This window comes from Xenia sp. Carnegie-2017, unplaced genomic scaffold (genome assembly GCF_021976095.1).
Source record: "Xenia sp. Carnegie-2017 unplaced genomic scaffold, XeniaSp_v1 HiC_scaffold_23, whole genome shotgun sequence".
In the NCBI taxonomy this organism is placed as follows: Eukaryota; Metazoa; Cnidaria; class Anthozoa; order Malacalcyonacea; family Xeniidae; genus Xenia; species Xenia sp. Carnegie-2017.
In genome coordinates this window covers 18316089-18338906 of record NW_025813486.1, presented here as the reverse complement: position 1 = coordinate 18338906, position 22818 = coordinate 18316089, and the positions used below count along the sequence as shown (strand labels likewise).

General features: G+C 35.3%; 4 protein-coding genes across 7 annotated transcripts; 3 read left to right on the top strand and 1 right to left on the bottom strand.

Annotated features, from left to right (window-relative positions):
- The first annotated feature begins 582 nt into the window (after positions 1–582).
- LOC124447844 (protein MIX23-like) lies at positions 583–2006 on the top strand. The gene is made up of 5 exons (XM_046998838.1): positions 583–739; positions 838–963; positions 1047–1193; positions 1602–1661; positions 1739–2006. The coding sequence occupies exons 1-5, from the start codon at positions 686–688 to the stop codon at positions 1775–1777; spliced, it is 426 nt and encodes a 141-aa protein (XP_046854794.1). The 5' UTR covers positions 583–685; the 3' UTR covers positions 1778–2006.
- On the bottom strand, positions 1850–2683 carry LOC124447845 (cystatin-B-like). The gene is made up of 3 exons (XM_046998839.1): positions 2466–2683; positions 2227–2328; positions 1850–2165 (listed from the first exon to the last, which is right to left on the bottom strand). Exons 1-3 carry the CDS (start codon positions 2607–2609, stop codon positions 2031–2033), a joined length of 381 nt encoding a protein of 126 aa, XP_046854795.1. The 5' UTR covers positions 2610–2683; the 3' UTR covers positions 1850–2030.
- Positions 2661–7075, top strand: LOC124449288 (chromosome-associated kinesin KIF4A-like). Its single transcript, XM_047000223.1, has 4 exons — positions 2661–3179; positions 5871–6314; positions 6828–6913; positions 6968–7075. Exons 2-4 carry the CDS (start codon positions 5885–5887, stop codon positions 7073–7075), a joined length of 624 nt encoding a protein of 207 aa, XP_046856179.1. The 5' UTR covers positions 2661–3179; positions 5871–5884.
- LOC124447843 (2-oxoglutarate dehydrogenase-like, mitochondrial) lies at positions 6882–22474 on the top strand. Of its 4 annotated transcripts, none has more exons than XR_006948855.1 (16): positions 6882–6913; positions 7109–7568; positions 9671–9720; positions 11439–11518; positions 11905–12001; positions 12079–12142; positions 12217–12390; positions 12468–12576; positions 12740–12810; positions 13088–13216; positions 13307–13372; positions 13467–13587; positions 21593–21861; positions 21940–22000; positions 22218–22329; positions 22420–22474. XR_006948855.1 is itself a non-coding variant. In XM_046998837.1 (14 exons), exons 7-13 carry the CDS (start codon positions 12232–12234, stop codon positions 20129–20131), a joined length of 711 nt encoding a protein of 236 aa, XP_046854793.1. In that variant the 5' UTR covers positions 6882–6913; positions 7109–7568; positions 9671–9720; positions 11439–11518; positions 11905–12001; positions 12079–12142; positions 12217–12231; the 3' UTR covers positions 20132–20151; positions 22420–22474. The 4 variants fall into 4 exon arrangements, 2 of the variants coding, with proteins under 2 accessions (XP_046854793.1, XP_046854792.1); XR_006948854.1 differs by lacking the exons at positions 22218–22329; positions 22420–22474 and adding exons at positions 20076–20151; positions 22071–22131; XM_046998837.1 differs by lacking the exons at positions 21593–21861; positions 21940–22000; positions 22218–22329 and adding an exon at positions 20076–20151.
- Positions 22475–22818: the final 344 nt, after the last annotated feature.

The window sequence follows — 22818 nt, the reverse complement described above, 5'->3', positions numbered from 1 at the left end:
AAAACCAGCAAGGTATGAGCTCATTAAGCTGTTTTATGCCTATGCTATATTTTGTACCAGGAATAATGATAATTTCTATTTACAGGCAGCTATTATTTATATTATTGAACTACTAAGCGATCTAGAATTATTTACAAGGTGAATATGTTTGTTGAAGATGTATTTGTTTATTGAGGCCTAGTTTGTTTTTTTTTTAAGTAAAACGCTTCCTTAAGTTTTAAAGGGAGAGAAAAAGCGTTGATGGTGTCTAGGGTGCAAAAATATGAAGGACTGTATTTGGTTTACATTGTGGTAAAATGATTAAGAAAATTGTCGCTCACTTAAAATAATTTATGGCTGTTTTTTCCAGCAACTTTCATTGTTTCAAAATTTTATAGAAAGTTTGCCAACTTTGAAACGTTTGATGACAAAAATTTTATGCTGTCAATTTTCTTTTTAGAACAATACGAATGCAAGTTAGCGCGTTGAAATTTTTCATCTGTTTTAAAATTCTCGCTTGCATTACAAAAATGACATTACAACAGTCTTTTATATATTCAAACTTTGGTGTTTTTGCCGCAAAATTCTTCACATGAACTGAAACTGAAAAAGCTTTTACAAATTTTGTGCATCTATCCATTTCGAACCTTCATTTTTCATAAGTCCGTGATGTTCACCTTTACATGACGTATTAGCGTTTCTCAATATGGCCGATGGACTATCACTTCAAATGTCATGTGAAGATTTTACTGAATTCAAGGTACAATATGCTTATTCTATACACTGTATTTATATATTATATATAACATGAGTTACGTTTTAAGATAAATACATAAATTTTGTTGATATTGTTAATAGGAAGCATTGAAAATCTTGCGTAGTGTTGATGATAAAATAATTTATGTCTTGAACAAGAGTGTGCCTACATTATCATTTACTGCTGAAATAAATGCAGAAGTTAAATGTAAAGAATTACATGAAGAGGTTGGTTTTCAATCAATTTGTCCAAGTATTATTAAATAGATTCAAAATTGACTTTAATAAAGTTTTCATTTTCTATTTTATAGTTGATTAAAGCATACACTTCCCGCCAGAATATAATTAAAAGATGTATTAGTGAAGTTTCATCAAATGTGCGAAATCTACAGAGCAAACGAAATTGTGGTGATGAAGACAATGAAGTATTGAATCACCTTAGAAATGAACAGACAAAGGTACTTAGTTTACTTGTATTTTTTTAAAGTGCTGTATATTAATTTCATTTACTTTGAAAGAAGAAATGAAGCAAGGATTAAGTTAGCATAACATGATTGCAAGATGATTTTTTCTTTTGTGAAGCAAAACTTTATGACTTGTGAAACTGGATTTTTGATAAATGGAAATGTTGCGTAAGCTAGCAACAGCTACCCTTCAGAAAAATGGTTACAAAAATTTCAATGTTTGTTTGCTGTATAATATGAAATTTGTGAAAGTTTGTTTTAGAAAGATGATATTCTTAGAGGGAAATATCTTCTTTAGTTGCTTCATTCGTGATGATTTTCATTATTAAGTTTTTTAACTATCACTACTGACATTAAAATCAACATTTTCCAAATCATATTGAACATCATATGATTATATAGCTTCGATTGATGCAGTCTGAACTCAATGTTGAAGATGTGATAAAGCAACGAAGTTTAAAGGTGAGTTGAAGAAAAATGGTTATTTTTGTTGCTAATAACAATTTTTTAAAGTTATTTTCTTGTTTCTTTGGACTTAGGTTTTCAAAGAAAAATGTTGGAAAGTGTATAAACTTTGATCGAAATAAATTCTTTCAATCTTAGTGAACTTTAAATGTTGGAATTCACTCAATTGTAGTCAACTCAAGTCCTTGAATGTTGGAATTCAACTTCTATTTTTTCAACTAGCACATCTTTCTCTACCTAAATTGCTTTGATAATAAAATATCAAGAAGTTATTGCTAATTAATTTTATTGCATTTACATTATTATTGCAATTATACTCGAAATGTCTAGTTAACAAATTAATGAAAAGTGTCAGTATGTTTTATTTCAAAAGTATTCAATGGGATCGTCCTTTGTCTTAAACAACTGTATTGCTGCCAGTTCTGGTTGAGGAGTTACATTTCCTTGTGGCAAGGGTTGAAATACTCGCAAGTGAACATACTTTCCATCACCCACATCAACCTTAATTCATAATTACATTTAATTAATAGATTGACAAAGTTAAATTTTCACAATCTCTTACCTTTACAAAGTAATTTGTGCCAGCTACAAGCTGGGTTTTGTACGATACAGCTTCGTATTTATCAAATTTTACACCAGCTTTGTTTTCAGCGGCTGATCGTACCTAAAACGAAATATTTGACAAGTTAATAAAAACGACTAAATACATTCTTTTAACATAAAGAAGCTGAATACAATTGTGTCGTCTCACATCTCTTGTCTTGTGACAAAACCTTAGTCGGACCATAAAGTAAGTCATACCTTTTCAATCAGTTCTTGAATAAACGCGTCTGCTGGATGAAGATCGCTACTAATTCCACCCACCATAGAAGACATTTTTAAAGAGAGACAAATTGGTATTTGACTCGAGAGGAAACAAGTTAACAATATGCAAGTTATTTTCATTTCAGTCTTGTGACTTGTTTATAATTCTATAGCACAACAGTGACTGCGCACAGTGCTGCCACTCTGTTTATGCACATTTCACCTACCGAAACTTTATTTTCCTCCTACTTCCCCTTACTACGATTTTCCTTGTTTTCCCTTACTTTTCCCCTACACAAGTGCAAAGAGTGTTTAAAAAATAATTTAATATCATTAATATCATTGGAAATTTTTAAACAATCCAAGAAATGGAATTTTACAACATAAAATATTTCACTCTATTTTATCTACCTTTTAAAAGAAGAATTCGACCAAGAAAACAATGACATTCCAACAATTTGACAACTCAACTGGAGTCTGTCAATATCTTATATACAAGCTACACAAAGTATTGATACGGAATAGGATGATTACTGACCGCGAAACTAACTGTTTCACGAAGAAGAAAGAAGCATGGGAAAGGCGGTGAACTTGAAATTATATACACCAACGTTCGGCAAGTTCGTCAGGCTGAGTGCCTTTCAAGTGTTGTTTTGCTCAAAATGAATGCAACGGAGACCCGAATTCGTCGTACCATACTGTCATTTTTTGGTAAGTAAACTTAGCTATTGGAAAAACAATAAATTGTGTGCTGTCTTTTGTTGGAAATCTTCGACTGATTGTTGTTCATGTAGTTCATAGTTCATACTTTTTTGAGTTATATATTAAATGCCAAGCGTTGTTTGTATCCACTTACTAAACGTGCTACAAAACATAAATTTTTCGCGAAAAGCTTGCTTTTACTACATATTTCAATGTGCTATTACTATATAAGACTATTTCAGCGATGTGATATTGGAGTTTATCCACATATGGGTCAAAGATACAAGAGTATATTAAAGGTTATTATTTTTATTAATGTCTGACGTTGAATTCAGGAATTGTCACTAATTATTTTTAATTCAAACTGTTTTAATCATAGCTTTTTGTGCTACTAAGTTTCATGTATAAACGAACAAATGTATTGCATGCACTTTGCATATTGTACATGAACATTTGCATGTCACCTTTTGAAGTTACCAGAAAACGAAACAGACAACCAAATTTCATCTTGGTTTGCCCCTGTTTGCAAGATGAAAACTACTTTTTGAGCTGATGGCTATCACAAGAACAAGCTTTAAAGTCATCTATTGTTGGTTTTGACTACTTTTTTTTACAGTTAGTTAATTTTGTTGAGGAAGAAGGCTTTGACAGCCATACCAAAACATTGTGTATGTATTATGTTGAAAACAACAATCCACAAGTAATTTTTTGTTTGTTTGCTTTATTAAAAGTGGATAAGCTACTATGTCGCATAAATCTGAAAGACTATAGTTCAACTTTCATTAAAGCCATTAGTTATTAACATTTCAACATAAATGTGTTCATAATGCATCAAATGGTCACTGATATAATATTTTATTATATCAGTGAATGTTTCACCGCATTATGTATAATCCTGATATCGGATCACACATTTTTTCCATAAATGTGTTCATTTGTTGATGTTTCCTCAAGGTCTTGGTCACATGTTATCAATTGCATGTATTTCAGAGACTCGATTGTGCTTAATTCACTTTTTATCTCTCTGTAAAGCATACTCAAACATACTACGCATGCTATTATAGTTTTTCACACCCCTTCTCAGAAATACGATGGCAAATGTGCCATGTCATGTGTGTGTTACTCCCGAAAATGGACGTTTGCTCAGTGAATCCATTGTATTCCACTGTGTAAACTTTGATGCAGCAAAGTAGTGAAAAATACATGAAATGCTACATCTAATAATCTTAGGCTCAATTTTAAAGATTTGCCCTTTATCAAAACTAAACACCACACAAAAAGAAAGTACCTCCCCCCCCCAGATATACTGTTGTAAATTCTAAATGAACGAACCCCTGATAATCAATGCAGCATCGACTAGACTTATGGTAACTGCCTTGTCTCAAATTGTTTCCGAATTTAAAAATATCTAATTTCAAAATTGACATTCAAAGGTGGTGTTACTGTAACCAGTTTCACTTGCTATTTTGCAATACTCAAAGTCAGATAATCATATGAAAGAAAGGCAATTGCAATTGGCTTTATAATTTATAAGGTCTGGGTGGAATCAATAAAATCTAGCACTTATGACAATTTAACTCAGGGATCGATCCGGGATGATTTTGTTGGTGAGGTGCTATGGGTTTTTACAAGAATTTGTCTGGTCAGTCCAGTTTGGATTAGATTCAGGTGGCTTCTTTGTGGGTGCCATTATGTCAGTCACTTGTGAGAATTTTTGTGCGTTTGACTTTAGACCCACAGAAATGTGTATTTTAACATTGCTTCAGATCAATAATTCGGTATATTGATATTTCGTTCAGGCAAGGTCTTGGGGGTGCCCACCCACTGCTTCCTCCTCTAGATAAATCCATCCCTTATTTACACTAGGGAGAATGGAACTTTCTCTTTGTGTGGTGTTTATCTTTTATAATTACAATCTCGTGGAACATAGATAGACATGCTGTAATTTTAACTCGATATTTTTCTGATAAAATTGTCACAAACCATTGTCAGCGTGACAATACTTTATTTCAGAACAACATGTAAATACATCATCATTAAGAAAAAGGAAACCCAGAGGTTAGCCCTATATCAAGGGTCTCGTATTTATGTAAAAAATCTTACAGAACTAGTTAATAAAAAATAAAAAATAATAAATAAAAAAAAAGTAAATAATAATTAAATAAAAAAAAGTCAAATAAGAAACAGCTAAATATCAATTAACTGACGATTCAATAAATATTCATGTTTTTCTTCAATTGTTGGAATTTTATTAAACAAAAAGAATGATAGCACAGCGCTATAACCAACAACTACAAACAATAACGACCTTATCTAACAACATTTGAGAAAATTAACCTTCCACTCCTCTTCCTTGTAAACCAGACAAGTCTACTCAAAAGCAGAGAGCCTTATACGCTTCAAGTCCCGGGCTTGTGACCGGTATAGCAGAGTTAAAAGGTGAAAGGTTTATCATAGATTAATCAACTGAATATTCCTGCTCATTTTTTGTTCGGAAGCATGTTGAACAGTTCATATGGACAAAGCTCGAATTCCATATTAAATATCAGTAACATAATCCGGTGTTAATGTTAGACAATACATCATTGCCCTTCAGTGAAAGCATCCCGCTTTCCACACAGCCCACTATTTTCTTATGATTCGGGCACTCCATTGGCCCAACGCTGTTTCCACAATAGTTATGTTTCATATTTTTCGCAGTTTCTCGCTGAAAGATGTCGGGTAAGGTGATACCGATCAAGGTTGCGTTGAGGATTCGCCCTTTAAACTCAAAGGAAGTAAGCGAAGGTTGCCGAGAATGTATCGAAGTTGTCCCGAATGAGCCACAAGTAGTCATCGGCAGCGACAAACCTTTTACGTTCGATGATGTATTCGGTTTAACCTCTCGACAACAGGAGCTATACGAGCAAGCTGTTATGCCGTTGATGGATACATATTTCAACGGATATAATGTTACAGTTCTTGCCTACGGTCAGACTGGCTCTGGAAAAACGTACTCCATGGGAACTTGCGCGACCATCAACACGTCAAACGCGGACGACGAATTGAGCAACGCGGTCATTCCTCGAGTGATCCAGGAGATTTTCGCAAGAATCGAAAGTCTGAAAGAAAAATCTGACTTTCTGGTCAAGGTTTCTTTTAGAGGTCGAGTTTAGCCCAAGATATGTTGATATTTCCACACGGTTGAAGTTAATGTCGCGATTTTGTGCAAAATAGATTTTCAAAGTGCTACTCAGCTTTTTTGAATGCTGTTCTTAACCGAAACAGTTCTAACATGACCACGTCCACCACCACCATTAAGATTAAGTTTTTGAAACAACTGGAACAGGAGTGACGGGAGATGATATAGGACCCATACCTTCAAAAATGTTACAAACTGATGTAGTGTCGATCCATTTTTCTTCCTCTATAAGTTTCACTGCATTGACTTGTAATTATATATTTTCTCAAATCTACCAGTTTTTAGGAATTATGAGAATGGTGATTGCAGTTTCTTCAATCCACGTTTCACGCCCATGTGATGCCCGTACGTTTCTTGAACATCTGCTTTGTGTTTTACTATTGTAATATAAAATAGTTCGAGATGAGGCATTTAGGTCCTTATGGCTTTCGTCAGTATAATTAGGATTAATAAAGTTGGTAAAATTTGACTCGTAGATTCTGGCAAGATATCAAAAGATTTACTAAATCATGGACAACCAGACGAGGGCTGCAACCGTGAAAGTACTTCTGGCGAGATAAAGGTATCTTTTGCATATACTGCACGCCCAACAGTTAAATAATAGTATACTCAACAGGTTGCTTGCGTCAGTCCTGCTGGAAGAGACTCACAACACCCAAAAAATATGCTGACAGGCGCGAAGATCAAGAAAATAAACCTGTGGTCAATCGTGATGTCGAATTGAATTGATAATGTTTTTCTTCTAAATTATATATAGTTTTGGTTATCACGTAAGTTGAAGTCGTGGTCAGTCGCCACAAATCGCGAACACCCTTCCTGGAAACCTAGACGCCTCTCGAAGCCGATAAGTAACCTTGGAGGGCCCAGACGAAAGATTTCGAATTCACTCGCACAAAATAAAAAAACTTTTGAATACCAGTAAAAGTATGGCGGATATTTCTACACCCAAGAAAGTGCCGCCAATGAAGAGGCTAGGAAAATCATCTTCGCATGTCATGACCACCGACCGACCTCGGAAAATCATCTTCGCATGACAAATCAAATGAAGAATAATCAAATCAAAGTTTTGGTTATCCCATGAAATCGAACTGATGGTCAGCGTTAATGAAGCTCGCTCTTCTTTAAAGAAGTCATAGAAGATAGAAAAGACCTTATCTCAGCAAAGTTTTCTCCTGAAGTCGAAATTGCAGGAAAAAATGGACGAACCGTCTTGCAAGGTATGGAAGTAATGGTTTGACGTGCTGCCAAATATCCTCAAAATTAACAGATAAAAGTGGTTCTGCTGCAAATTAGAGTTTCTCTTATTCTCCGTCTAATTCACCCAGACCTTTAAACAAGTTTGGATAAGTAACTTTATTTCTTCTTCCATATCACTTGCATCATTTGACTGAATCGCTTCGACTGTCGCTATTAGATCAAGGGCATTGATAGCTGGACGTCCCAACAATGGCTCTTTAAAAATTTTTCACTATATAAATATCTTGTTCTGTTGTTTTGAGTAGCAGTTCTCAATGTTGCTCAATTTTTCCTTTACTGACAGCTTTGCTTGATTTGTGAACAATTCTTTATTAGTTGCATCCGAGTTATGCCTGTTTGCATAAATACCGGTTCTGGAATCACCGTCCATAAGCGCCCGTATCAATCTTAAATTTCACTATAGACTTTCTAATAATAAGTCGATTGCCCATTTTCGCTCATTTTCTATATCGTTAATTGTCCCAAGAAAAAAATCTCCTGGGGAATCCGTGCTTTTGTCATCAACTGATTGAATTTTTGCGCTTGAGTTACTTCTGCATACCGCTGCAAAATGCCCTTGTTTATTACACTTTAAACAAGTTTATTGTTCGCTGGACAATCCTCTCTTTTTGTGAATTGTTGATCTTCCACATCGAGAACATTGACGGTTTTCTTTCTCGAATGTTGATCGGGACTCCTATTCTGATTCCATTTAACTTCGATTTTTGTGTCGTATCATTACATTTTCGTTGATTTGTTCTTACGCGATCAATCTGCCATTTCGCTGTCTCCTTTAGAATATCGTGATGGCGCTTGACAAGCTCCGATGACCTCCCTTATAGCTTTCTCCAATGTTAATTTATCATGTAGCCTTTGTGGGGTTTGCATTTTGTATACCGACGACAATTCTGTCTCGTATCAACTCGTCTTTCAGTGTTCCAATTGGCAAGTTTCCATGGTTTGTACAAATCTTCCACAAAGTCGAGGACTGATTCTTTTTCACCCTGTATTCGTTTATTGAACCGATCACGCTCGAAAATTGTGTTCGATCGACCAACAAAGTGAGATGCAAATTGTTCTGCAACATTTCCGTAGACCATATCTCTTTCGCTTAAATTGAAAGTTTTTTAAAAGATCATTGGTATTGCCTCCCATAGCATATACCAAAGTATTGATTTGTACTTTATCATCTTTTTCGTCTAAGCCAGCTGCGATGCGATAACATTCGAATTGTTCAATCCATCGCTTCCAATCTACGGGCTTTTTCGATTCTAATTTTCCTGGCAATGGAATTTGTGTTTGAAATGCCATTTCTTATTTATCTCCACGTCTCTTGTCCACTGGTCTTTACCATTTTAGACAGAATCCCATTGCTGCCAACATGTAGAGTTTTTATTAAGTGCTCGCTTGTCTAAATGTCCTCTATATATATACATTATAAGCGGAAGTAATATTCAACAGGAAGTATCACACACACGCGTCACAGGAAAGCATGAAATATGCGAAATCCGAAAGCAAATACAGGCTTTGGAAGTGATTTGGAGAAGTGAGAGTCCATGGTGTGCAATTTATCGGCGGTATGAGGATGTACAAACTCCGGTTTTAAGCTCCGGCTGCGGCCTCTTATCAAAATTTGAAGCTCCGGCTGTTATAACTCGAATCCCTGATTGTGGCTGGTTGATTTTGAAATTCGCTGTTCAACAGTTTAGGTGTATTATTAGTGAAATTTTTGTATGTAAGTTAAATTTCCGTACTCCGACTTTGGTCATGAATTAGCGAACGCAATCTAGCGTTGTGTCATGCATAAAATGTTTTATGTTCATGCAATGCAAGTTTTTCAATTTTAGCTGATAGTTATTGTTCGTAGAGACAAAAATATTTTGATCGGACTCGTTTACCAAACTTTGACAGTATTTTGCAGCACAAACAACTGCTGCCCGGAGTTTTGCCGGAAATGGACAAACTCCGGGTCTCTCCGGCAGGCATAAATAGCCGGAGCTCCGGCCTCCAGTACTCCGATGCATAGCTTTCGGCATTTATCGGCAATATCTTATTTAACATGATGACATTCTGCACATTTTAGGAGTTCACAAATAACGGAATTACAACAGAAGATTATTGACGCCGAGCAAGGTAGCTAAGTATGAGAATACATTACTCCCTCTGTTTTAATTTATCGCCCGACTGATTAAACCTCAGGACGTGTGTTTTCTGTTTCGCTGTGTGTGCTATATTTCCGACTTAACCTCGATTTCACTCACTATTTATAACTTTAGAACTAACGAGTGAAGTCTTAAGAACTTAAGAACTAACGAAATGAAGTCTTAAGAACAAGAACTAACGAGTGAAGTCTTAAGAACTTAAGAACTAACGAGTGAAGTCTTAAGAACTTAAGAACTAACGAGTGAAGTCTTAAGAACTTGGAGGCAACGGTGAAGTCTTAAGAACTTAAGAGCAACGAGTGAAGTCTTAAGAACTTAAGAACTAACGAGTGAAGTCTTAAGAACTTAGAACTAACGAGGTGAAGTCTTCAGAACTTAAGAACTGGCAGGTGAAGTCTTAAGAACTTGGGAACTAACAGTGAGAGTCTTAAGAACAGAACTAACGAGGTGAAGTCTTGGAACATAAGAACTAACGAGTGAAGTCTTGGAACTTAAGAACTAGCGGTGAAGTCTTGGAGAACTTAAGAACTAACGGTGAAGTCTTTGGAACTTAAGACAACAGTGAAGTCTTAAGAACTTAAGAACTAACGAGTGAAGTCTTAAGAACCCAAGAACTAACGAGTGAAGTCTTGGGAACTTAGAACTAACGAGTGAAGTCTTGGAACTTAAGAACTAACAGTGAAGTCTTAGGGACAGAACTAACGAGTGAGAGTCTTAAGAACTTAAGAACTAACGAGTGATCTTAGGAACATAAGAACTAACAGTGAAGTCTTAAGACTTGGAGAACTAACGAGTGAAGTCTTGGGGCACAGAACTAACGAGGTGAAGTCTTAAGAACTTAGAGAACTAACGGTGAAGTCTTGGAACTTGGAACTAACGAGTGAAGTCTTAAGAACTTAAGAACTAACGCAGTGAAGTCTTAAGAACTTAAGAACTAACGAGTGAAGTCTTAAGAACTTTAAGAACTGGTGAAGTCTTAAGAACTTAGAACTAACGAGTGAAGTCTTAAGAACTTAAGAACTAACAGGTGAAGTCTTAAGAACAAGAACTAACAGTGAAGTCTTAAGAACTTAAGAACTAACGAGTGAAGTCTTAAGAACTTAAGAACTAACGAGTGAAGTCTTAAGAACTTAAGAACTAACGAGTGAAGTCTTAAGAACTTAAGAACTAACGAGTGAAGACATTACTGCATAGAAGAGAGTTGATAACAAACATAGCACAATCAAACAGTCTCAGTCAACAAGTTGTTTCTTACATGGCTAGGTTTTTCGAGGAAACAAACCTCAAACAGTTACATTTTTATCAATGCAACCAAACATCACAATAAGTACGTATATAGCGGGCTGCTCTTTGGTCATTGGTGTAAATGCAGCCTCATAACCAACCAATGGAATTGTTAATTGGTTCGTAAAAAAATATACTAACCATAAAATAAATATAGTTGATAACCGGTTGCTCATGCTGATCTCATGTTGGGCTTTTTTAATTTAATAAGCATTCATCTACCAAAGGAAACGCGACGCTATGTTCACGTCTAAATTTAATTTTCTAAATTGTTTATATAATCAAAAATTGTCATTTTTTTTCGTCAAGTTGCTTTCGTTCTCTCACCAATATTGTTAGTGGACTTTTATGTAAGTTTTATAAGGAAGGCTTCCTTCTGCATATTTTGAATTTATCTCTACAAAGGTGACAGAACGAAATATCGATGGAATAACATCCATACGATGGCTGAAGCTAAAGCAGGCCTCAGGTCTTTGTCTAATTGGGTACGTGGACACTTTCACTTTTATGTATTTTAATTGGTTGAAGTGCCTGATTTCTGCGAAATTTGATTTTTGAAATCACCAAAATAACAAAAATATGAATTATGTTTAAAAGTTATTAATTATTAACTATTAATTATGACGTTTAATAAACCGATTTAAAAGTGTTGTAATGGTTCCTGGAAAATTTTCTGCCAAGCTCTCAACTCTATAAGATGTCTGGTAACTATATTCCCAAGTTCCGATACTTTTTCCACCCCGAGTTAGACATCTAGGGGATTGAGATCTAAATCATGTCAGTGAATGCCATAATGAAATCAACCCAGTATTTACTGACTCTTTAACATTTCTAAAAGGTTTTATTTATTTTAGTCCGCTTATGATTGCAGGTGACTGGATCAGACAAAAGTTTGAAACACCTGGAGCATTTGAATTGAACAAGGAAGAAAAACGACGATTACTTGCTAGATTAGTTCGATCAACTGGGTAAATAATGACTTGCACATCCTCAGGTTTTTGATGTAGACATTTTTATGTTTATTGTACCTTGAATCTTTAAATAGATTTGATGCATTTCTTGCAAAGAAATGGTCTTCTGAGAAGAGATTTGGGTTGGAAGGTTGTGAGGTTAGTTTAATAAAGAACAGAAGATAATGCTGTACACATGTACATATAAAGTCTTAGTGTGCATAACTTTTCAGGTGTTAATTCCTGCAATGAAAGAAATTATTGATGTTGCAAGTACTCATGGTATTGAAAGTTTTGTTATTGGTATGCCACATCGTGGACGGCTAAATGTACTTGCAAACGTTTGTCGTAAACCACTTGAACAAATCTTTACTCAGTTCAATCCAAATTTTGAGCCATCAGATGAAGTATGTGAACTTTACACTCTGAATGTTACAACTGTATTGCTTATCTAAGCTTAAACAATACGTTGATTTTTTGACAGGGCTCTGGTGACGTCAAGTATCATCTAGGAATGTCGCACAAGAGAATTAATCGGGTGACAAACAAGGAAATACGTCTTGCTGTTGTTGCTAATCCTTCACATCTTGAAGGTAGTTAAAATTTGGAAGAAAATTATTTTTAACGAAACATACGTAAAGGCGATTAGTTAAATAATATACATTTGAAGAAACAAAATGTGGAAGACAAGATTATCTGCGAAGAAGAAAGTTGAGATAAGTGATATTCTTGTTAAGGAATGCTTTTTCTTTTTAGCGGTGGATCCTGTTGTCCAAGGAAAAACTAAAGCTGAACAATTTTACAAATATGATGATAACGGAAAGAAAGTATTAAAGATTTTATATCTACTAATTTGTATTATAATGCTTTAAATCAAGGAGTATCATAACATGTTTGTACATAGATGTTCATCGTCGAAGTTAGTGTGCACATAGGTATTGAGAGGGATTCTAATGACTGTACACATTACCCCTAACGATCTGAAAACATATGTCAACATCAACACCAACATTTCTTTTAAGGACTGTGCTAACTTTTTCTATCAACATATTTACAAACATATACGTATGTTGTAAAATAGTTCAACTTTGTTTTCTTCTCTAGGTGATGAGTATACTCCTTCATGGGGACGCTGCATTTGCTGGTCAGGGTGTAGTTGATGAAACATTTCATCTTAGCGATCTTCCAAATTATACAACCCATGGAACTATTCATATTATCGTGAACAATCAGGTCGAATATTAATATCTCAAATCGTTGAATGTATTTATCTTTTTGGCGATGTAATGATTCTTTGTTGCTGTAAAATATGATTCACTTTAGATTGGTTTTACGACAGACCCTAGAGTTGTTGCTCGTTCATCGCCATATTGTACAGATGTAGCTAAAGTATGGTTTTCGTCCTTTAAATACATATTAGTATATATTTCTTTTCTTCATATTGTTGAACATGTGAATAAGAATGCATTAATGAAACTTTAAGGTCGTTCAGTGTCCAATATTTCACGTAAACGCTGATCATCCTGAGGCTGTAATGAATGTTTGTCGCACTGCAGCTGAATGGAGGAATGAGTTTGGAAAGGATGTTGTCATTGATCTTGTAGGTAACTGTATTAACCAGTTATATTTTAATGGAAAAATACTTATTGTACAGTTGTATCCCATGCGTTGATTTTTTGTTGGTAAAAAAATGCTCTTTTGACTCAATTGATATTTTCAACCTTGTTCGATATATTTTGAAAAAATGGCGATATCTCATTATGGATATAGTATGCAAAAAAAAAATTTGCATAATGAAAATATGGCATTCTACCTCACCATTGCTACGTCACTACGGGATTACATGAGATTGCGCCAGCGATCACAACTTCAATGTAAAGGTGAACACAACGAGATAGGACGCTTTTGTATTTGCCATTGTAATATTAATATATTTTGGGCAATCGTTTTGCATCGGGGAATTTACAGCAAGCAATCTTGCTGTTTCCCACTCTTACTACGATACAGGTCGACGTAATCGTCAATTTAAACTATTTTTCTGCTCATTTTGTTGTTTTTTTTCTTCGCAATCGACCGAAAACGCATGGCGGCGGAAGGTGAAACCGGCCATGAAGTCTTAGACTCGTCTGGCTCGGAAAATGAACGAGATGAAAGTCGTAATAACCGACGGATTAAAACATCATCTGATATACCATCGACAAGTGATGACGGTAGGGATATGGGACGAGATATAATTGCAATGCAACAAGTCCTAACTGATGGTCTTCAGCGAGGTTTTTTCTAAGCTTACGGAGGCTATTGCTTCGCAGTTAAGCAACGCTACCAAACAGGGGCGCACTAGGACTCGCTCAGCATCAGAGTCATCGGACTCCGTGGCATCAGTAGCATCGGAAACGCGAAAAGCTACTAAAAGAGCGCGTCGTGAGTCAACAGGTGATGTTGACGTGGAAGTTGACGAATTGTTAGCAGGGAATGATCCCAACACTACATCGAATGTTGCCTCTGCTCAAAATGAGGAGGATGTTCTAGGCTCAATAGCTGAAGAATACAACCTTGACGAACAATGTGCTGAAGAGGTTAATCCTAAACTAGCAAGCATTGTTAACAAAATGGTGCGTAACAGATTAACCGATGAAAACTTAAAGAAAAATTGACACAGAGTACTCGGCCCACAAACTGCGAGAACATTGTAGGCACTAAAATCAACCCTGAAATTTGGCCGAAATTGAAGTCAAGCACTCGGAGTCGAGATATTAAATTACAAAGGGTGCAAAATATGTTACTGAAGGCTAGCATTCCGGTGGTTAAAGTTATCCACAAACTCATGCAGGCTGATTCATCTCAACTTGAGGATAATAAATCAATGATAAGGAGTCTAATGGACTCTATGGCCATTCTGGGACATACTAATTATGAGTTCGTGCAAAGACGTAGAGAACTGATGACCAGACCTTAATGATAAATATCAGCAACTTTGTGGTGAACATATTGAGTTCACAAACTGGCTATTTGGGGATGATTTACCCAAACAAGTGCAGGATATTAGTGCCACCAATCGAGTAAGCCAACAGCTGGCTAGTTCCCGACAATATGATCGGCAGAATGGAACGGGCTCCTACTCCAGGCACTCACATCGCCCAAGGGACCATTATGGTCAGAATTTTCGGCAGGGCCCTCGATGGCACAAACCCCCATACCGGGGAAAGAAAAGGCACCAAAAAGACTGCCAGAAACAGCAATGACATCTACCCAATATAAGTTGGTAAGTCAAAATTCAGCCTCTAGTTTTATAGCGGGGCGACTTCAATGTTTTTATAATAAGTGGGAAAACTTAACAACTGACTCATTCATTTTGAATATTGTGAAAGGTTGTAAAATTGATTTACTTCAACAACCTTCCCAAATGCATGTTTCTAAACAGAAACAGTTTTCAGCAAAAGAAGCCTCCTTCATTGAAGCTGAAATCTCTAAGTTGTTAGCAAAGCAGGTTATTATACCTAGTCATCATGAGAAGGGGAATATATTTCTACTATTTTCTTGACCCCAAGAAAGATGGGTCATTTCGTCTGATACTAAATTTAAAGAGATTTAACAAATTTGTGCGCTACCAACATTTTAAGATGGAATCACTTAAGCAGGTTATTCAAATGATAAAACCGGATTGTTTCATGGCTTCACTGGATATCAGGGATGCGTATTATTCTGTAGCTATTCATGAGTCCCACCAAAAGTATCTTAAATTTCACTTTAAGGGACAGTTATACCAATTTACTTGTATGCCCAATGGTCTTGCATGTGCCCCACGGTTGTTTACCAAGCTACTAAAACCAGTTTATGGTCATTTTGAGCACAGGGCTTATTATCAGTGGGATATATTGATGATTCCTATTTACAAGGGTATAGCTATGACGATTGTCGTCATAATGTTTCTACCACCTCCACGTTTTTATCTGAACTGGGTTTTTGCGTTCATGAAGAGAAGTCAAATTTCATCCCATCGCAAGAAATAGAATTCTTGGGATTTTTATTAAATTCTAAACTAATGATTGTTAGTTTGACGCCCAACAAGTCGCGGCGGTTAAAGCAAGCTTGTGAAAAACTCATGACACAAACTCAACCTTCCATAAGGGAAGTATCTGAAGTTATAGGAATCTTAGTGGCCAGTTTTCCAGGAGTAGAAATGGGCCCTTTATTTTACAGACAACTGGAGAATGATAAAATTTCAGCACTTAAGGCCTGCAGGGGCCATTATGATGAGGTTATGACACCTTCCAAAACCAGTCTGGCTGATTTGCGATGGTGGGCGGATAATATAGAAACCACTTATAAGACAATTTCAAAGCCTAAGCCTGAGTACACACTGTTTACTGATGCCTCATTGCTTGGCTGGGAGCAAATTTCCAGGGAAAGTCTGCAGGAGGGCAGTGGTTACCCACTGAAGCTGTGCAACACATTAACTATCTGGAAATGTCTGCAGTCCTTTTGGGTTTACAAACCTTTTGTTCTAGTTTGTCCAATACACATATTTGCCTAAAAAACCGACAACACAACTGCAGTGTCATATATAAATAATATGGGGGGAAGTCAATCATTTCAATGCAATGCCAAAGCTAGGGAAATATGGATTTGGTGCATTCAAAACAGCATTTGGCTTACTGCAGTACACTTACCAGGCAAGTTTAATGGGGAAGCAGATAAAGCTTCTCGAGTTTTTTCATGACCAAACAGAATGGCAGTTGAATCCTAGCATGTATCAGTATATTGTTCAGTTTTTCGCATTTCAACCGGATATTGATTTATTTGCTTCAAGGCTCAATTATCAGATACAACCTTATATTTCATGGAATCCTGACCCAGGAGCCTTTGCAATTGACGCATTTACGTTTGACTGGACTAATCGTCGATTTTATGCTTTTCCACCTTTCTCTTTATTGGGCAGGGTGCTACAGAAAATAGAACAAGATCAAGCTACAGGAATATTAATTGTCCCAGATTGGAACACACAACCATGGTATCCCATTCTCCGGAAGATGCTACTCCAAGAACCGCTGTTGTTGCCTTACCAGAAGGACATTCTAATATTGCCCTACAAACCAGGGTTCAACATCCTCTGTCACAGAGATTACGACTGATGGCCTGCAGTTTATCCGGCAATCAATCGAAAGTACAGGAATCTCACCAGAGGCCACTGAAATATTAATGTGTTCTTGGCGTAAGTCAACCCGGCAGCAGTACAAGGGATACTTGGAACGATGGACACGATTTTGTTTAAAAAATGGGTTTCAACCATGTGCCCCACAGATCAATGAGGTAATTGATTATTTATTATCCTTGTTCAAGTCCGGTTTGGGATATAGTGGCATAAATACAGCACGTAGTGCCCTTTCATCGGTTCTCTCATTGCACGACGGCGTTTCTCTTGGATCTCACCCTTTGGTCATCAGATTTATGAAAGGGGTATTTGAACAAAGACCAAGTTTGCCAAGATACACAGCTACTTGGGACGTCAATATTGTGCTTAGCTATTTTAAGGCGCTACCTTTGGCTGAACACCTGTCACTAAAGGAACTTACATTAAAGTTGGCAAGCTTGCTGGTGATATTGTCTGGGCAGCGACTGCAAACAATTCATCTGTTGCATATTGATCACATGATATTGCAGGAAAACAAAGTTATTTTCCAAGTCAAAGGGCTGGTGAAGCAGTCAAAACCCGGCAGGCACATAAAGGATTTAGAGTTTGAGGTATACACACCGGATGAGAGATTATGTGTTGTCCTATGCCTTAAAGAATATCTTAAGCGGACTTCCGTCATTCGAGGACAACAAAAACAGCTATTGTTGAGTTTTGTTAAACCCCATTCTGCGGTATCCAAGGACACTTTGAGTCGGTGGATCAAAACAATAATGGAAAAGGCTGGGGTAGATATGAACATTTTAAAACACATAGCACACGTTCAGCTTCTACGTCTGCAGCATCACTATTGGGAGTGAATATTCAAACTATAATGAATACGGCTGGCTGGACTAATGCACGAACTTTTGCAAAATTTTATCATAAACCAATTGAGGGTTTAGCTAATTTTAGTCAGGCATTACTGCACAATGTTATTTAAAATTTATTTTTGTTTTGTTAGAGTATAAAATTAGTTATGACTGGTACTGGTTTGGTTCATTCAGTTGTCTCATATCATTGGTACTTTAAAGTCTCATGTAATCCCGTAGTGACGTAGCAATGGTGAGGTAGAATTAAAAATTAAACGAGCTTACCTGTAAGTGAAGTTTGATTGGGATTCTACCGATCCATTGCGAGAACGAAGGGATTATATATATATGGATTTACTCTTTGTTATGTAATAGATATTAGTACTGTGTAGATTATTGCCGATTGTAAATGGCTGCTAACCCCGACCCAAGGTTATAATGATATTCGACAAGCGTTAAATATTGAAGTTGTGATCGCTGGCGCAATCTCATGTAATCCCTTCGTTCCTCGCAATGGATCGGTAGAATCCCAATCAAACTTCACTTACAGGTAAGCTCGTTTAATTTTTAATTATGCATATAGATAGTATGCAAAAAAATTTGCATAATGAAAATTTACATAATCATAACCAATAGATGAGGTAAGCGTTTATTTTTTATTTTTCTTTAACTATAAATTTAGTGATTATTTGTTTATTTTTTAGAATGAGTAGAAGTCTACATATTCGATTTGATAATATCAATGTTGACGGATTTGAGATTATTGACGCTTGTCTACCAACATACCTATAACATTATACGAAAAACATCATTACGCACAATGTGAGAGATTAGGGGTTGCTAAAGCATATAAAGATTCATTACATCCAACTATACAACTTGTTATGATGCATGATAAGTTTTTTATACTCAACTGACCTATTCTTGATATATATGTTTTATATGTTGTTATATTGTAGATTAATTTTGTGGATGCATTGTTACTTTGCATATCATTATTTCATGTTTTCTTGTATTGTAGATCCAACATGGATGGAGTTGTGAAAGTCCCTTTGCCACCTGTGTCCTTTGCTTCAATTACTCTTACTAGTTTTTCATTACGAATGTGTCATGGTGATTCATGGCCAAGATTGTTTATGTGTAGTTTTGATTCATTCTTGATGTCAGTTATTTGTTCATATAATAATGATGGGCCCCATTGTTATATGAGCCCACCTGTAGGTGGTCAGCTGATAATCAAAGATGATCCACTCTGCACTAAACAATCTTTAAGTGATGATATAACTGGGGTATTGAAGTCCCTTTTCCTTTCCTCGAAGTTGTGTATATAATATATCTACTTTCAACTTCATATCAACTTCAACTTCACTCATATCATGCTAAAAGTATATGGATATTAGATATTGTCTATAATTGCTTGTTGTGAAATTATTAAATTTCTGTTGAAACAATTATTTTAACAGCTAATTGATTCATTATTTGTATTATTAATTATATTATCAATTATATCATTAATTATATTATTTCTTTGAAAGTATTGTAATGAATGTAATTAGTTTTGGTTATTCTGACACAAGTAACATTGTATTGCTTCTTTCATCTTCATATTATGTACTTATGTTTGCTATGTACTGTGTCTGTGTTTTTCTACATAATTTAAATATAGATAAACCGTTTATTAAGATTATAAATTGTGTTATGTGTATAGATAGTTTTAACTAAGATAATATTATAATACTGCTGTAATCATCAAAATAAATGAATAGATTCTATCTAGTTTGGACAAATGATAGTTGCTGCAAAAGAATGGACAAATATCAAAATAAAAACTAATGTAATATGAATAAATTATGTTACTGAATGATATTTTAAATTTGATGCAGACTGATCTATAAAATCAACTGGAGTAGTGATTCAGGGGGGATTAACAAAGTATGTTACACGACGAGATTGAAGCTGTGTTATTTGAATACATACATGTTAGTTAGTATGGTAGTGTGGTATGGCGGCAGCCATCATGTTGTTTGTGATCTATAAAAGTTTTAACACTTTATGTCATTTTATTACATGACAGAAGATCAAATTGAAAAGCATATCCTTATCAATTTAGGGCTAGTTTTGAGCTTAAATTATGCTGATCTTAAGAGAATATTTGGAGTTAAGTAGGTCGGAAGTCTGCAAGAGAAGTAAGTGTGTTTTGTTTGTTGTATTTATAGCAAAAGGCCATTATTTTTTGTGAAGACAATTAGTTGATTTGTCTGTTGTGTTTTCTCAGGAATTTTACTTTTTCTTAAACGTTTTCAGTTACACTTCATTGTTTAGATATATTTTTATTTAGACAATCTAAAAAGGAGTAAGTTTAACCTAATTTTTAATCCGAGTTTCGATTCAAATCGGAAAATTTTGAAATTTCGTGTTGTTGACTTGCGAAGTATAATTGATAGATGGCATTGTACCCCCATCAATTTATGCCTTTCACCAGGCAGAAATATTAAAGTAATGACTGAATGACGGAAATCAGTTGATGTGAGATAAAGTGCTCTCTTGTGATATTGATTGTTGAAATTGATTGATAATGAATAATAGCCGAATCTCTGTAGAAATATAAAATGAACTCTAACTACAAAATTGTTTAGTAGATAGAACAACTTTCATGTTATCAAGCGCGGAGAACCATGTACTATTTAGTTATTGAGCATTACACATAATGGTAAATGTCTTAAAAAAAATTTTTTAAAGTGAGTAATATACGTTTGCTGTTTCCGGTTGAACAATAGAAAATTATCACAAATAACTGAATTTTTACTATGGAATTTTTTGAGATTGGTTTACTTTTGTTTTATTATAGTAGTAGATAGATGACTTATTTCGAGTCTTAATTTCTTGACCTACATGCAGTAATGTAATTTTTATTCACCGAGAATTGTACCCTGACAATTACACATTAAACGTAAGAATACAATTTGGCTCTCGCCTTTCACTCACAACAAAGTCTGGAACGAGATAAAGCGAAGTACATAATTGCATTGCACGCCAGCAAAATTTGACGTTTGAAATCCACGGTCAAATTTTACATTTTGGTCGAATAAAATTGCTTATTGTATTCGTTCAACACATGCAAAATTCGACGTTTGAAACAGGCCTAAGTTACACCCACCAAAATGACAAGTTTGACAGCTGATGACAATCATTTATATTTGGATATGCAATGCTTGGCTTGGTTAACGGTACCTCTGCAAGTGGTCGGTCGTCGTAGGCGTTGTGTGATAATTAAATTAAAGAAGCAAGCAAACTCACCGCAATTTTATTCAGGCGAGAAGAAGGTTTGATGCTTTTCATATGATCATGTGAGACTTTTCACGTGTAAAACATAACAGAAAGCGATTGTTTAATTTACATTTTGATCTCGCATGTTCCCGTCCATGTAAAAACCACGAATCTATAATTTTATGGAAAGCGTTGCGAAAACTTTTTTTATGTTTGTTTGACAATATATACAGAGAGAAGAAAGAATGACTAGCTTAGCAGCTTTTGCAGCAAAACGTGTAAAGTAACTTGGACTGTGAGATAATGGCTTCCCACATGTCTCATTTTGCTTCCTTTGAACATAACACTTTTTATATTTAGTTTGATGAACTTCTAACAAGCAATTGGCAGAGAAGAAAGGGATCCGTTTTCAAACTGTGAATTTGTTAATTTATGGAAAGTATTGGTGATTTTCTTATGCGCCTTGCTGATGGACTCCTTACAAAATAATATCATTGGATTCTCGTTGCTACATTTGTTATTCCCTTAAGACACACATGACAACCAAGAATTGCTGTTGTCAAAATTATTTTTATTGTTTGCCTGACGAGATGAAGACAAGAAAGAGCTTTGGCTGAAAAACGTGAAAAGTAAATTTGGAATGTGATATATATTGACGTCGGACATTTCTCGTTTTGCTTGTTTTGCAAACACAACTCTATATTTAGGCAATGTTACAATTCGTTCGTTGAAGTTTGGTGAAGAAGCCATTATCTTTAAAGCGATGTGGTAAGTTTATGTCATGTTTGTATATCTTTAGATAATTCTTGGCTCGATATTTTTAATCAATCGTATTTAGCAGACAGATATAATCAACAACAACTCGATTTTCACGTTTGCCAGCGTCAGGAATACGTCTAAAAAGAAATATTGTGATGAAAGTCATCTCGTAAAAATCTATTGTATTTAATTATTGGTAGAAGATTTTCTTCGACGTTTCCACCAGGTGCTGGTTCAGTTCATTGAAAGTTCCGTTTATTCAAAACCATTTGAAATATGCGACAAGGAGAAATACTGTGCGGCGCGTTTCGCATCAATATTCATTCAATTGCTTCAAGGTAGTAAGAATAATCGCGATTATTTAAGCGTCAATAAATAGATTTATAGAGTAATAATATGTGCATTAAAAGAAGAAATTCTCGTTGTAGTTTTGTCACAGCCACAAACGAAGAATAATGTTTACGAAGCTCAAAGCCACATGTTGTAAGTACTTTGTTCATTACTACTCATTTATTAGCGGAAAGCTAAGCTGTTGTGAATAACGCAACTTACATGATGCTCTATAATAACGAGAAAAATATAAATTTTTGAACTGAAACTGAATGTGATCTTTAGAAAAGTGTAAAGATGTTTATAGAAAGTCACAAAGATTTCATCATTGAATGCGGCTTTCATGGCTTAAAATATAATCAGAAACTGGTTTCAAACACATTCTTTTTCTTTAAAAGATGTTGAGCAGTAAAAGAAAATATACGGTTTACTGATTGAGAAAGAAGATCTGTAAGGCTACTAACTAATAACTTGCGGTTTCTCTGGCATAAAAAGGA